Source organism: Amblyomma mixtum, chromosome 2 (assembly GCF_055824585.1).
Source record: "Amblyomma mixtum isolate Tamu chromosome 2, ASM5582458v1, whole genome shotgun sequence".
In the NCBI taxonomy this organism is placed as follows: Eukaryota; Metazoa; Arthropoda; class Arachnida; order Ixodida; family Ixodidae; genus Amblyomma; species Amblyomma mixtum.
Genome location: NC_143013.1, coordinates 148,919,488 through 148,934,420, shown reverse-complemented (window position 1 = coordinate 148,934,420; position 14,933 = coordinate 148,919,488). Strand labels below are relative to the sequence as shown.

At 53.1% G+C, this 14,933-nt stretch overlaps 1 protein-coding gene across 4 annotated transcripts in view; it reads right to left on the bottom strand.

The window, feature by feature from the left end:
• LOC149361226 (uncharacterized) overlaps positions 1-14,933 on the bottom strand; it is a 196,506-nt gene that overhangs the window by 17,479 nt on the left and 164,094 nt on the right. For all 4 annotated transcript variants that reach the window (XM_089572636.1, XM_089572635.1, XM_089572638.1 and 1 more), the window contains 2 exons: positions 12,894-13,489; positions 462-806 (listed from right to left, as the gene is read on the bottom strand). In XM_089572636.1, coding sequence (XP_089428762.1) covers positions 462-806; positions 12,894-13,489 — 941 coding nt within the window. The remainder of the gene's footprint in view (positions 1-461; positions 807-12,893; positions 13,490-14,933) is intronic.

The window sequence follows — 14,933 nt, the reverse complement described above, 5'->3', positions numbered from 1 at the left end:
CTTTCGGGCTGACGCACTTATTTTCTATGTGACACCCTTGCTATGTGGGGAAGCCATCTATAGTGAGCACTTGGTTCATCGCTGTTGTGCTGAAGGTGATATGTGGGTAAGCCAACACAACTAAAGTTAGGAACTCTATCCCACTCGGCATCCGGCATTGGCACCTTGAAAACAGCGCTGAAAATTCTAAACAGTCGAACCTCGTTTTTTTATAAGTGCCCCTTCAGTTCACTGTTTTTTTGCTTACTAAACTGCACATCTTTTGCCAGCGTTTTTTGATAAAAACTGGTTGTTTTCATTAAAAAAAAAAAAAAACAAGAGCTCTGACGTTGGCGTTTTCCTATTCCGCCCTGACCAAAATGCGACCATAGCTGAACCCGCAGTGTAGCACTCAGCAGCAGAACGCTAAAGCCATTGCCCCACCACTGAGGGTTGCAAAACATAAACGACGAGCCACTCACATCTGCTCGTGGTCGGTGCGCAGCCGTTCCTGGACGCGCGCCTGCATTAGCGAGTGGATGCGCACCAGCTTGCCCGACAGGGATGCCAGCTCGGCAACAGCCCGTTCATGACTGCTGCCGCTGCCGGCCGTGACACCAACGCTGCCGGTCAGCTTGCCACCGTCGGTCGCCGTCACCGTGCGAAAGGGCGGCACTGTGCCCACGGGCTTGCCGACGACCGATGACTGGGCCGCGTCATCGTCACTGGACCCCTGCTGCTGGCTTCCAGATGGCGCGCTGCCGAGGACACCATTTTCAGAAGGACCGGCACCACCGAGGACGCCGTTGGCGAGGCACTGGTTGGGCCTGTCAGAGGAGAATGCCTTCGTTTTTGGATGGTGCACACACTAGTCACGTGGCCTATCACTACACACCGGACCATGACTATGTTCTCATAATCTGTTGACGCCGGTGTGGAAGTTACAAGGCATACCCAAGTATTCAGAGACAGCAGTAGTACGATAGTGTGGGTGATCAACCCCCGAGTATTACTGGGCACAAAAAAATCCCAAGTATGCGTGAAAAGCGACATTGGTGTACGAGTGCCATGCTTTTTAGCGATCACCCGTTTCACTAGCCCAAGTCACCGCGCATTGTGTATCACACTCTCACCTTGACAAGTGAGGTCTTGAGCCACCATCTAATAACCAAGCTACTGGCTTCAGTTTCTGATGAGTCCTTGAGACTTTTGTTCTCCAAAAGCAAAGCATAGCCTCATTAATATGTTCCTGAAACTCAAAATCAAAAGCAATTAAAATGTCTACGTCATAGCGCTCCTCTATTTTTCTTCTAGTTAATAAGTTCCTGGACAATACGCTCCCCTGGTAACTATGCTTACGATTTTACCAAATTCTGATTCGTATGATGGGCTTAAGCGACAAATGTAGCTTTGGCAACATACGAGTGAGCCAAGAGCTGTGACTGCCAATGTCGCTTCTCCACGGAGCACTACTGTAGTGGGGTGAAACATTTGAAAGTGCTGACAGAGACAACAGAAATACCTCGGCTGCTTTCGCCTTTGCAGTCTGCCGTCGAAGGACTGGATAGGCTGCGACCTTTCTTCAGCGCTAAGAACAACACAAATGTGGATAAAAACCTCGCTTACCCGGACCTCGATAACTCAGAAGTTCGGTTAACTCGGACACGCACCACGGTCCCGGCAAAAATGTGTGTAGTTCAATGGTGTTAAACGCTTGTTAACTCGGCAGCATTTAGCCGCGTACCGGTTAGCTCGGGCAACCCCGGCGAGAGCTATCGAAACGTCCATACTCGGCGGCCCGAATGTTCAAACACCCCTAACCGACGACGAAGCCGGCGCAGCCGAGGAGAGCCACGCAAACCGAAACAAGACGAGAAACGGTCGCAGGACGCGAGAGATACGATGATGATAGTGAGAGAGCGATCAGTGGCCAGGTGGCGCTAGCCACCACCCAGCGCACTGGTCGAGCATTCAGCCATCCAGCAACCACTAAAGGTTGCAAAGGACGACGGGACGGCTTGCTAAGCTTACTTTGTCACCGGATCTACGCGCGTGCTGCCCACCCCATTCGACCCATGCTACGCCTGCGCTGCAGCTGTGTTCTTTTGCGAGTGTGCGAAAAGCCGTGTTGTGTGCGGACTTGTGCTCGTTGCGTTCAAGGCCTCTTTTCAAGGCCTCGAAGAACAATACGATCACGTTCAAGGGTGACCCGTGCGTTGGAGGCAAGAGGAGCAAAGAAAGGATAACTGTGCTCCTCGCCACAAATATGTTGGGCATGGAGCGCCTACCACTTCTGGTGATAGGCAAAGCAAATCACCCTAGGTGCTTTAAGAACGTTCGCCGCCTGCCTGTAGAATACAAAGCTACAGTAAAACCTCATTAATACGTACCCGCTTACCAAGTAGTTGCGGTTAAAATGTAGTTGTGTGAATTCCCCGCGTAGCCACCATTGAAACCAATGTATTGGCTGACTGCTTAAAACATAGTAGCCCATGAACTGCCTACCGCTTAATGCGTACTTGCTGTCGCGGTTTGGCTGGCGCCATGCTATTACGCAAAACGTTTTCCGCCTTTCCGAAGAGCATTGTCAACGTGCAAACCGCTGGCGATTCAACACTGCGGCCATTTCGGCCATGTCCTGACAAGCGCGGCGATGTCCATGTCAATGGGGAGCCCGAGAAGCGTAGGCCGCTTCTGCGTTCTTGCGCGCGAATGCATCGTCGCCAGCCCTATCGCAGTAACCATCACCGTCACCCCCCACTCTACCCATGTCATGTGATCTCGCTACACCTCGAGGAAACCTCGCAGCGCGCGTGACGTGTTGTGGATGTGTTGCAGTTAGGCAAAGCGCGTCTTTGTTCCGTGTGCACGCGAACGGTGGGCACCATGCCGAAGCCTACGCGACCGAAGTATCGCGTGCTAACAGTTAAGGAGAAGTTGGACATTATTCGTTCAATTGAAAATGGAACTACGAAAAGTGCACAAGCGCGTGTGTGGGAAAGTCCCCGTTAACAACGGTCTGCGGCATTTGGAATGCTCGGGAGAAGTTGAAAAGCGGGAACCTATCGAATATGCAGAGGTGCTGCTTGAGGGGATCAGCTTTTCCGGAAGTGGAAGAAGCTTTAGTGCTGTGGTTGAAAAAAGCAAGGTCAGAAAAACCTGCCTGCCACCGGACCTCTCCTCGCCGAAAAAGCGGAAGTGTTTGCGGCCCAGCTCAACTGCAAAGACTTTTCGTGCAGTAACGGTTGGTTGGCCCGTTTTAAAGCACGCTACAGCATAAGTTCGAGGGTGGTGTGCGGAGAGGCAGCACACGTGGACAAAGAGGGTGCCGAAGAATGGCAGAATGGGTTACTTCAACAAGAGCTGACCAGCTACACCGCAGAAGACGTTTTCAACTTGGACGAGTCGGCGCTTTTTTACCGACTTCTGCCCAACAGGACGCTGGCGTTCAAGGGGGAACACTGCACCGGTGGCAAGCTTTCATAAGAAAGAGTATCAGTTGCTTTTGCGGTCAACATGACCGGGAGCCAGAAGCTGCCACTCCTCGTCATTGGAAGATACGCCAATCCAAGGTGCTTCAAAGGCGGTCGATTGCCCTCGGGCGTTATTTACAGGAGCAACCAGAAAGCCTGGATGACTGCCAAACTTTTTGAAGAGTACATCCGGCTTTTGGATCGGCGTTTCATGGCAGAAAAAAGAAAAATCCTGCTCGTGCTTGACAACGCGTCCTGCCATTCGGAGTTTACAAACTTGGGCGCAATCAAGCTCTTCTTGCCACCCAACACCACGGCACTTCCGCAGCCTCTCGACCAAGGCATCATTCGTTCGGCCAAGCACCACTACAGGAAGAACCTCCTACGCAGAATGCTCCTGGCGATGGAAAGCGAGAAGATGTACTTAATTGATCTGCTAGGTGCGGTGCACCTCCTAGCGTTTCGTGGCAGCAGGTTGATTTTGTGACAATACAGAACTGCTTCGCGCGCGCAAAATTCATAGTAAGCGCAAGCGATTCCGAAGTCTGCGATCCCGCCGATGACTGCGACACCCTACTAACGGAGGTGTTGGAACGACAGGGTGGTGCGGAGGCTGTGAACTTCGAAATGCTCTGTGAGGTCGACAGCGAGGTTGCAACCACTCCAGGCTGGTCGGACAGCGAGATTGTCGCCGCAGTTGCACCACCCCAAGGCGGTGAGGAAGACGCTGAGAATGAGGACAGCGGCGACGTTCATGCTGCGTACATTTGTTTCCCGTTTTCTTGGTACATTCGATAATCTGGAATTCGGTTAACTGGGACATTTTTCCCAGTCCTGTGAGATCAGGGTTAACGATGTTTTACTGTATATGCCTATAATCACCAGACATGCTCTTCAGTGATGACCAGCCTTTATGTGAACTGAAAGTGTCGAGAATAGCTTTTGTACGTGAGTCACATGTTTCAAAATCTTGGTTGTTCTTTCAGAACATGTATCAATGAGTCTCTACTGTACTCCATATTTGCACTGATCAGTCGTATCTTCAGGCACTCTACCATCTGATGTTAATGAAGCTAATTACTCTTCGGAAACGTTTAGACAGGACAGGCATTTGTCGTGCTGTGGACACAACCAGGCGACAGTGCTGGTGGTTGTTGTTGTTGTTAGTGGCTATTTATTAATAAAAACAAAGAGAACAAAAGGGAAGGAAAAGATGTTGCCAGCTGCTGCCATCAAAACCTGAAGTACCTGAGCTGCAGCTAGCGTGAGTAAACGGACAGAGAGAGGGAAAGAAAGGGGGAAAGGATAGTAAGAAAGGATAGGGGAAGGGTGGCAGTATACACAATACAGTAGAACCCCGCTGTTACGTTCCTCACTGCTGCGTTTTCCCGGCTGTTATGTCGTTTTCTTCGGGTCCCGGCATAGCTTCCATAGGATCCAATGTATTGGCAACCCCGCTGTTACATCGTAGCCGAGGAAACAATCCCGCATGATACGTCGCAACCGGGCACCCCGAACCCGGCCGGGCAATGCGCGCCAACCGCCATTTTGATTTTTGACGAGTCTTGGCCAGGCTTGGCTATGGAACTGGCTGCAAGAAGCCGCACGCGAGTTGAGAGGCCGCTACTAGATGGCTATCTGCCTCGCGATCTTTATTGTGGGAGGTGGTGACGAGGAGGCGCGCGGCTACGGTCGCTTATCTGTTTTTCTCAGCCAGCGTCCGCTTCGGCGGACGCAGTTGTTGCGATGCGCGTCTTTTCTTTTCTTTCACTATTTCTTTTATGCGAAGCATATTACTAGAGCTACACTACAGCCCGTCGAGCGCGGCGGTGGAGCTACCATTGACCTTGAGCGTGACTACGTGACGCCACGTGACAACATGATGTCACAGCAGAGGAGAGACGGGCTGCCGGCTCGCGAGGTCGGCTGCGGCGGTGGAGGCTCCACATCAGAGGCGCTGCAGCTGACCACGTGACAACATGACATCACAGCAGAGCAGAGATGGGCTGCCGGCTCGCGAGGTCGGCCGCGGCGGTGGAGGCTCCACATCAGAGGCGCTGCAGCTGACCATGTGACAACATGACGTCACAGCAGAGGAGAGATGGGCTGCCGGCTCGCGAGGTCGGCCGCGGCGGTGGAGGCTCCACATCAGAGGCGCTGCAGCTGACCACGTGACAACATGACATCACAGCAGAGGAGAGATGGGCTGCCGGCTCGCGAGGTCGGCCGCGGCGGTGGAGGCTCCACATCAGAGGCGCTGCAGCTGACCACGTGACAACATGACATCACAGCAGAGGAGAGATGGGCTGCCGGCTCGCGAGGTCGGCTGCGGCGGTGGAGGCTCCACATCAGAGGCGCTGCAGCTGACCACGTGACAACATGACATCACAGCAGAGGAGAGATGGGCTGCTGGCTCGCGAGGTCGGCCGCGGCGGTGGAGGCTCCACATCAGAGGCGCTGCAGCTGACCACGTGACAACATGACGTCACAGCAGAGGAGAGATGGGCTGCCGGCTCGCGAGGTCGGCCGCGGCGGTGGAGGCTCCACATCAGAGGCGCTGCAGCTGACCACGTGACAACATGACGTCACAGCAGAGGAGAGATGGGCTGCCGGCTCGCGCGGTCGGCCGCGGCGGTGGAGGCTCCACGTCAGAGGCGCTGCAGCTGACCATGTGACAACATGACATCACAGCAGAGGAGAGATGGGCTGCCGGCTCGCGAGGTCGGCCGCGGCGGTGGAGGCTCCACATCAGAGGCGCTGCAGCTGACCACGTGACAACATGACATCACAACAGAGGAGAGATGGGCTGCCGGCCCGCGAGGTCGGCCGCGGCGGTGGAGGCTCCACATCAGAGGCGCTGCAGCTGACCACGTGACAACATGACATCACAGCAGAGGAGAGATGGGCTGCCGGCTCGCGCGGTCGGCCGCGGCGGTGGAGGCTCCACATCAGAGGCGCGGCGGCTGACCACGTGACAACATGACGTCACAGCAGAGGAGAGATGGGCTGCCGGCTCGCGCGGTCGGCCGCGGCGGTGGAGGCTCCACATCAGAGGCGCGGCGGCTGACCACGTGACAACATGACGTCACAGCAGAGGAGAGATGGGCTGCCGGCTCGCGAGGTTGGCCGCAGCGGTGGAGTCTCCACATCAGAGGCGCTGCAGCTGACCACGTGACAACATGACGTCACAGCAGAGGAGAGATGGGCTGCCGGCTCGCGCGGTCGGCCGCGGCGGTGGAGGCTCCACATCAGAGGCGCGGCGGCTGACCACGTGACAACATGACGTCACAGCAGAGGAGAGATGGGCTGCCGGCTCGCGCGGTCGGCCGCGGTGGTGGAGGCTCCACATCAGAGGTGCTGCAGCTGACCACGTGACGCTAGAGCAGCGGTATAAAGCTGAGCTTGCCTCGCTCTCCGGGCACTTACGAGGCGGCCAGGTGTTGGGATGCCGCCTAGAAGCAGGGCTGATTTGAACGAGAAGCGAAAGCTTCAGCGTGCCACAGAGACCGATGAAGAGCGGGATGAACGTCTGGCTAAGCGGCGTGCTCAATACGTGGCTCGGCGACAACGTTCTACAACAACTGAAGAACAAAGCGAGGAACTTTACCAAGCCTAGCCATCAATATGCTTTGCATCTGACTAGGCTTAACCTTAGCTAAGCCTCAGCCATTTTTTTATCTTTTAACTCTCCTCTATCTGCAAGTGGCAGCAGTGGTGGCTCGGCTGGAGCCAGTTGGCAGGCCCGTGCAATTTCCTTTTCATCCTTCTCTCAGTCACAACAACATCTTTATCGTGCTTTGATGGCGTGATAGCGTCGCATAAGCGGAAAGCGCTTCCCCTTGAGGAAAAGCTGGATGTACTAAACGCAGTCGACAGGCAGCGCGGCGAGCAGCCTACGAACATTTCAGTGCTTGACGCTGTGCACAACATCGCTTCAGCGTGGACTGCAGTGAGCGCGTCAGCTGCACAGCACTGCTGCACGCGGTGTGGCCTTCGCATAGAAGTGGAAACTGCCATGGAAGATGAAGAGTAGTAAGCAGCCTCTCGTGATCAAGAGCTAACTGAGGCTATGCATTGCGCTGGGTGCCACGGGAATCGCATGAGGCGACTACGTCGCCATGGATGCTGCTGTCGTGACGTCGGAATGTCAAAGCATTGCCGAGATCGTTGCGAACTCGGTTGTAAGCGAAGCCGCTGACTACGATGACGACGAGCCGCATGATTCCTGCGAGTTGGCAGATCCGATTTTTGGAGAAGTCGTCGCGGCTCTGCACCTCCTCCGCAAGTATGTGCGTCGCATCACAATGCGGCCTTCCAGGCTATACATAGCTTGCACGTGACGCCACTTCCGCCTCCATCAAGCGCTTGCGACCATGGGCCGTCTCCGCCCGTCCATCCTGCGACGCCTGACCACACCTCGAACGCTTTGGATTATTTTCTCAGCTTTCGGGCGCGATGCCTACTCCACAGATGAGTGAACCATTCAGTGCAGGCTACTGCTCTGAACTTATTCGATCGGTGCGCGTACGCTACGCACACAAAGTGAAAATTTGCGACGATAGAGATCCGTACATGCTGCGAACGGGAGTCGACGCAGTGATGGGCGTTGATGTGTTCCCTGAAGTGACCCAGGGGGATATCGTGTACTCTTTCCAGCTTTGTGAAATTGGAAGAAATGAAAGCCTTCTAATCAATGGAGGCACACAACGATTTCTACAGCAGGTGGGTGAGAAGCCTGTATGCGATGCGCATACGAGACAAAAAGCTCGGCCAAGGCACGCCGCTTTCTCTGCCGTCATTGCTCGCTGCGGTCGTGGCGATCCGAACCGGCTTGCCTAGTGCTGTAGCTATAGGATGCAGCGACGCGCAACCCAGTCTGGGTTTGTGTTGTCAGACAAATTGGATGGGGTCAATCAAAACAGCAACATTCACTTCAGGGTGTAACCATTGCTTCCCACGTTTTCGCAAACATTTAGTTGACGACACATGCCTCTTACCTGTCACAAAGTGCGCTCCGCACACATGTAAATTTGATTTATCGGGGTCCAAATTGTCGCGCTTAATGCGAGCCAGCCACTGCTCGTGCAGATTCGTACTGAGTCACGGAGCGCTCGCACTTGCATGCCTGCGATTATCTTAAGAATGCAGATGAAGTTCGTATTAATCGGCTTCTTGTTTTGCCTGGACCTGTTGGTACGGTTGGAGCAGCCAAGGGTGGCACACGAAACCATAATGTATCTACGGATGGACGGGAACCAACACGATGCGAGCTAACATAGGCAGCGGTAAGCTAGAGGCAGTCTGGCGGTGGTTCGGCAGCATGGCCGACTAGCAGCCGACGGCCACCGGATGTGACGTCAGTGCAAGCTATGTATTAAGAAACGCGTTGTTCTTTCCAGCGAGCGAAAGAAACTGCAATCCACCATTCTCGATTTTTTGAAGTCCTAGGGTCAATTTGCGGAAATAAATTGTTTCAAGTCAAAGCTGCACTGTTTTCATTAATTTTCGGTGCTTTCCTCACTGTTGCGTTTTCCCGGCTGTTACGTTTTTTTTCCCCGGTCCGGTGAAAAACGTATCGACGGGGTTCTACTGTATATATACAAATACAAACTATGGAAATACATGTAGGGTGCTCCGCTGCACATGGCTGCCAAGAGTTATTGGCACGCATGCGTGCATGCCGATGGTGATGAATTAGTTTTCAAGCCCTCAATACTCTCTCCTGCAAATAGGTTACCCACAGCACAGGAACACACACCATGGGCACTGAATACCCTTCCGGCAAGATTGCCGGCAGCTCTAGCTTTAACTTCCACGAGAGAATAAACAGCAGGAGAGACCATATGAGGAGTAACCGAAGAAGCCCACTTAAAGGGTAAGCCTCCCTGTCCATGCTGTCAATTTGGGCCAGAAAACTTTGTCGGTTCTGGTCAGGCCCTCAATTCTGGCATGGCTGACCTCTCTCACTGCCGAGAGAACCTGTAAGAAGAATGCCTGCAAACGATGACAACACAAGCTTCCCAGGTTTTCCTTCCCTCCCTGGTAGAAAGCAGCGACTATGAAGCCATTCCCCGCATGGCCGTTGCTCCTCCCAGGTCCACTTGAATCATCATCATCAGCCTGACTACACCCACTGCAGGGCAAAGGCTTCTCCCATGCCTCTCCAATTAACCCTGTCCATCGCCAGTTGTGGCCACTGTATCCCCGCAAACCTCTTAATCTCATCCGCCCACCAAACTTTATGCTCTCCCCTGCTATTCACCTTCTCTTGGAATGCACTTCGTTACCTTTAAACACAAGGAGTTATCTTGCCTTCACATTACATGCCGTGCCCAAGCCCATTTCTTCCTCGTGATTTCGACTAGGATGTCATAACCCACGTTTGTTCTCTCACCCACTCCGACCGCTTCCGATCTCTTAACGCTTCACCAAAAATTTTTCTTTCCATAGCTCGCTGCATTGTCCTTAACTTAAGCTGAACCCTCTTTGTTAGCCTCCAGGTTTCTGCCCCACAGGCGAGTACCGGTAAGATACAGCCATTGTAGACTCTTCACTTGAGGGATATGGATCGAATTCCAAACCTATTCGATTCGTATTTGAAATTCCCAATATGCGTACACGCCTAATACAGTCGACGACCGAAAATTCGGACGCCTGATTTTTCGGTCATGCTTGATTATTCGGACTTTTTCGCGGCACCGCGACATGGCCCATAGAGCCAATGTGTAAGAGCACTTGAAATTTCGGACGCACCGCAACTGACCACTCGATTTTTCGGACCTCGTTCGCACTCGCCGCCAGTACCCAAGCCGCCATATAATGTGTACAGTGGAACCTCATTAATTCAGACTGCAGGAGATATGGAAAACTTGATCAAACAAAACGAAATTCAAGCTTAAAGGGAGCCTCTTGCGACGCTGAAATTCTGCGCGAGTCGGCACATTGTGCTCGCGTGTTTTCGAATTCGTACTGTCCTTGAATGTCTTCCGCCGCACGAACTTGAACCGTAGTCTGAGTTCACGGAACTCATCTGTGCCGAGTCTTTAGTCCCGAACACGGAACGCGAATACGATCGCGGAGGCTACGCGCACGCCGTGGCCTCCGCGATCGAAGCGCGCTTCGGGCGCGCCGCCGGATCTTATCGCGGCTGCGATCTGCTCCGGCGCTGCGCCGTTCGCGGAGGCCACGCGCGCGCACCGGAGCTTCCAAGTGCCGTCATGGATGGCGCCGTGATCATTATCAACATTTTTCTCGGTCGCGATTTTCCGCTGTTCACATCGGCATCAGTATCGCCAGCTCCAGCCTTTCGTGGCGTGTCAGCATGCGTGTTAGCGCGTTCGCCGTGATAGTGGCTTTCGCGTGCTGCCGCCGAGCTTCACAGTTTTAGCGCGATGGGCAAGCACCTCAAGCTACACGGCTGGGAGTTAGCTCTCGAACGCGGTCGGTAAGCGTGCGGCGGGCGGGAAATTCGACGTGGCCGCGAAGTGCGTCCGATGATGGTGCAAACAAAAACACAAGCTGCAAAAAGCGCGCTTTCCGAGTCAAGCCGTGCGAGTTTCCTGAACTGGAAGAAGAGCTGCTCCTCTATGTGATGGAATTTTGGAACAATGGCTACGCGTTGACAGCGGACATGCTGCGCGGCTTTTTTTGGCATGAGCGTGCACCAGAGCGCAGCACCAGCTCAGGAGTCTAAATCCTTCGCGAGTGACGATTGAACGTAGAATAAATGCCGCTCATTCCCTGGTTGGTGTGTTTTTACTTAAAAAAAATTTTTTTTTCGCATATCGCGTGCATGGGCCGCACCCCGAAAATTGGCCCTCGAATCTGGAAAAAAAAAGTGCGGCCCTTAGACGCGTTTATACGGTATTTCGCGCGGTGAAATATAGTCATGAGGAGCTTTAGAATGTGTGCAATACAATTGGCCGCTTTCTCCGGCATAGTGGTAATAAGTTCGTGATTTTTTTCGTTGAAAATTTGATTTTCCGGACTGCCCGATTTTTTGGTCGTTTTCGCGGTCCCTAGAGAGTCCGAAAAATCGGTCGTCGACTGTAATAAGCAAATAAATATATACTGATTAGATTATTGGGCCAGGTGACTTTCCACTTCTACTGCAAGTAAAAATTGGACAGCATGATACCGTATAAACGCGTGTAAGGGCCGCACTTTTTTTTCCAGATTCGGGAGCCAATTTTCGGGGTGCGGCCCATACACGCGATTTAGAAAAAAAAAAAAAATTTTAAGCAAAAACACAGCAATCAGGGAATGAACGGCATTTATTCTGGTGCACGCTCATCCCAAAAAAGCCGCGCAGCATGTCCGCTGTCAACGCGTAGCCGTTGTTCGCATTTCCATCACTTGCAGAGCAGTTCGGGGAAACTCACACGGCTCGCCTCGGAAAGCGCGTTTTTTGCAGCTTGTGTTTCTCAATGCACCCTTTTGATTGCACGGTCATCGGACGCATTTCTCGGCCACGTCGAGTTCCCTGGCCGCCGTCGAGTTCCCTGCCCGCCACACGCTTGCCGCGTTCGAGAGCTAACTCCCAGCCGTGTAGCTGATAAGGTGCTTAGTCGGCGGCAGCACGCGAAAGCCACAACTACAGCGAACGCGCTAATCCGCCATAAAAGGCTGGAGCTGGCGATACTGATGCTGATTAGATAGAGGGAAGTCGCGGGGGGGGGGGGGGGGGGGGGGGAATTGACGATGATGATGGCTGCGGCCTCGGGCGCCATCCCTGGACGGTTTTTGGAAGCTCTTGTGCGCGTGCTTGGCCTCCGCGATCAAGCGCTCCGTGATCGAGCGCACCGCTGTTCGCAGCCGGAGCCGATCGCGGAGGCCACGGCGCGTGCATTTAGAAGGCTATTCCCGCCTGGGTCATGGAAAGTTCGGGTGCGGCCCTTATACGGATTTATTTTTTTTTAAACATTGCCTTCGGGAAAACGGGGTGCGGCCCATACAAGGGTGCGGCCCTTACACGCGTTTATACGGTATATTTGAGTAAATGTGGTAACCATCGTAAAGGCACACTGCAAGCAACTCCAAGTGATTAGACTGTTCCCAGAAAAAACGATGCTCTGGCTCTCCACTACGCTGACCTTTGTCCAGCAGCAAAAGATGCATTCATCAGCGAGAAAACTTACTTTGTGCCAGTTGAAATCTTAGCGCCCTTAGTAGTCTCTGGGATCCCCACCTGAAATCCAGTGTCGCTGCACGCAGTTTACCTCAGCCAGAGTGCTGAAGTAACCGGAACGCAAAGATTAGTCAGTGGTGGCGACATCTACATTTCTTTTTTTGCCCTCTTTTCCAACTTAGGAGGCTTTGTTTACATTGAAAGCAGTCCCTTTTGTGATTATGATGCGGCACCCTATCCAGACAGGCCGACTTCTATTTGTCCACGGTATCCGTTTAGGTGGGCCGGCCCCTGAAATAATGCGAGTGCCTCACCTGAATATTGCTGCGCTGTCGTCGATGTGGAAGCCGTTGGGTCTGGACGCGATGGCCGCTCCCAGCACTCGATGAGCTTCATTGCTGTCGGGTTCTTCCGCTGCGGAGACTGCAGTCGGAAACTGCTCCGCAGCCGTTCTCTCCCTCAGCCTGCCACCACCACCCTCACCACCGTTGGCGGCCACCACACCGTTGCACTCCACGAAGGTGTGCTCCACAACACACGAGTTCCTCCTCTCGGCCAGTTTCTCGCCAACCTCACCATTGACGGCCGAATGGTGCTCGACGACGAGAGGGGCGCTGGCGAGTCGGTCTCTGCCGTCATCCGGCTGCCCCGGCATCCGAGCACCGGCGGCCGCCTGCAGGATGGCCTGCACGAGGGAGCTGTGCTCGGGGGAGACGTTGGGTGGGAGCTCGTCGACGGGCGTGCCGTAGCTCGAGTCCGGCTCGGAGTCACCGTTGGCGAACGTGGCTGCACCGTCCAGCGGTGCCAGCGGCACGACGAGTCCAGCGCGGTCCTTGCGCGGTGGGAGGGCAACGGAAGGCGAGTGCTCGTCGCCCGACCCTTCCAGGTCGTCCATGATTTCGTCCAGAACCTGCATTGAGCACAAGGAAAAAACGGAGGTTGCAAAACGCGAGAGATAATTCGGGATCAAGAGAGTTTTGGTAGAAGCGAAGCACCAAACTTTTCAAAGTACTTGTCGTGTGCTGCAAAAACTCAAGCTTACTGTCCGACTAGATTTTGACCGGCAAACTCCACTGCTCAGAGAACTTAATTACGGTACAATCTCGATAAATGGAAATCGGTTGAACGGAACAAATGGAACAAAAGCCACTCAACTGGTTGCTTTTGTAATGAGGCAATGCAAAAAAAAATCACGTTAACTGGAACTCAGATTTTCCGAACACCACATAAACAGAACTCAAAACAGACCGGAAACCGCAACTAGTTGGGCAAGTGCAGATCGCAGTAGGCCTCACTGTCCCCTAGTTTCTGTCACCAGTTGTTTCTGGTTTTCTGACTTTTCTCGCACAATGCACCCGCATTGCCTGCATCGCATCGCTTGCTTAGTTCTATTATACCCCTGTCACACGGGCACTGTAAAGGTACTTTGAACTAAAGCTCCATTACTCCAAGGGAGAACGCGTGCTGCCACACGGACTCGCCTAAGGACACCTAGTTCAAAGGAACTTCGAATCAAGGCAGCTCGAGTTTGTCCTTTGAGGCTGCAAGGGAGTACTCTCTCTCCCAGCAAGTTAACAGCAAAAATAAATGGGGATAAGAAACGATCGATATTCTTTTCTTTAATTTGCTTCGTAAAGTTATTGGTCTTTTGAAATATAAGGTTATTTGTTTTGTGGCGGTTTCACCACGCCATACTCTCGTCCTGGATTTACAAGCGCCACGGTAACTACGACGCCATTGCGGCCATGTTGTTTGTTGTTTTCAGCAAGTACGGACAGTGGCGGACAGCAGCTAGTGATAGATCTTGACGGAGATCGCCGAACACAAGGCACAGAGAAAAACGTGAACAGAATCGCAACGATCGCAAGGCCAAAGAAAACAGAGGAAAAGAAGCAAAGGGAAGAGCCGAAGAACCAAGCCGAGCCAATTGGGCTCAGTGTGGCCAGCGCTGTGATGTTATGCTCTGTGCTTGGCAGATCATGTCATTATTGCAGTTAAAATTGCGTTGATTGAGCGTAATATTGATATAAAACAAGTTTTTTTTATGAAAATACGTTACACTGTTATATTCTCATGTGCACTGAAGTCTGCAATTTTAATCCAGTTTTTCACCGATGAGGGCGCTAAAATCGTTTTCCAAAGGTCGTTCCGCGACCGTGTAGCACGGGCAAACTCCCTTGAAGTAGTGCTCCTTTGGTATCGTAATGGAGCTTTACTTCAAAGTACCTTTACAGTGCCCGTGTGACAGGGGTATTAGGCTTAATCCTTTGTGGAGTTGAGTGCTGTATGTGACATTTGCGAAGCTGCTAAGCATTTCCGATGGCAGCGCAGAAACAACCACACAATGCGCTTGC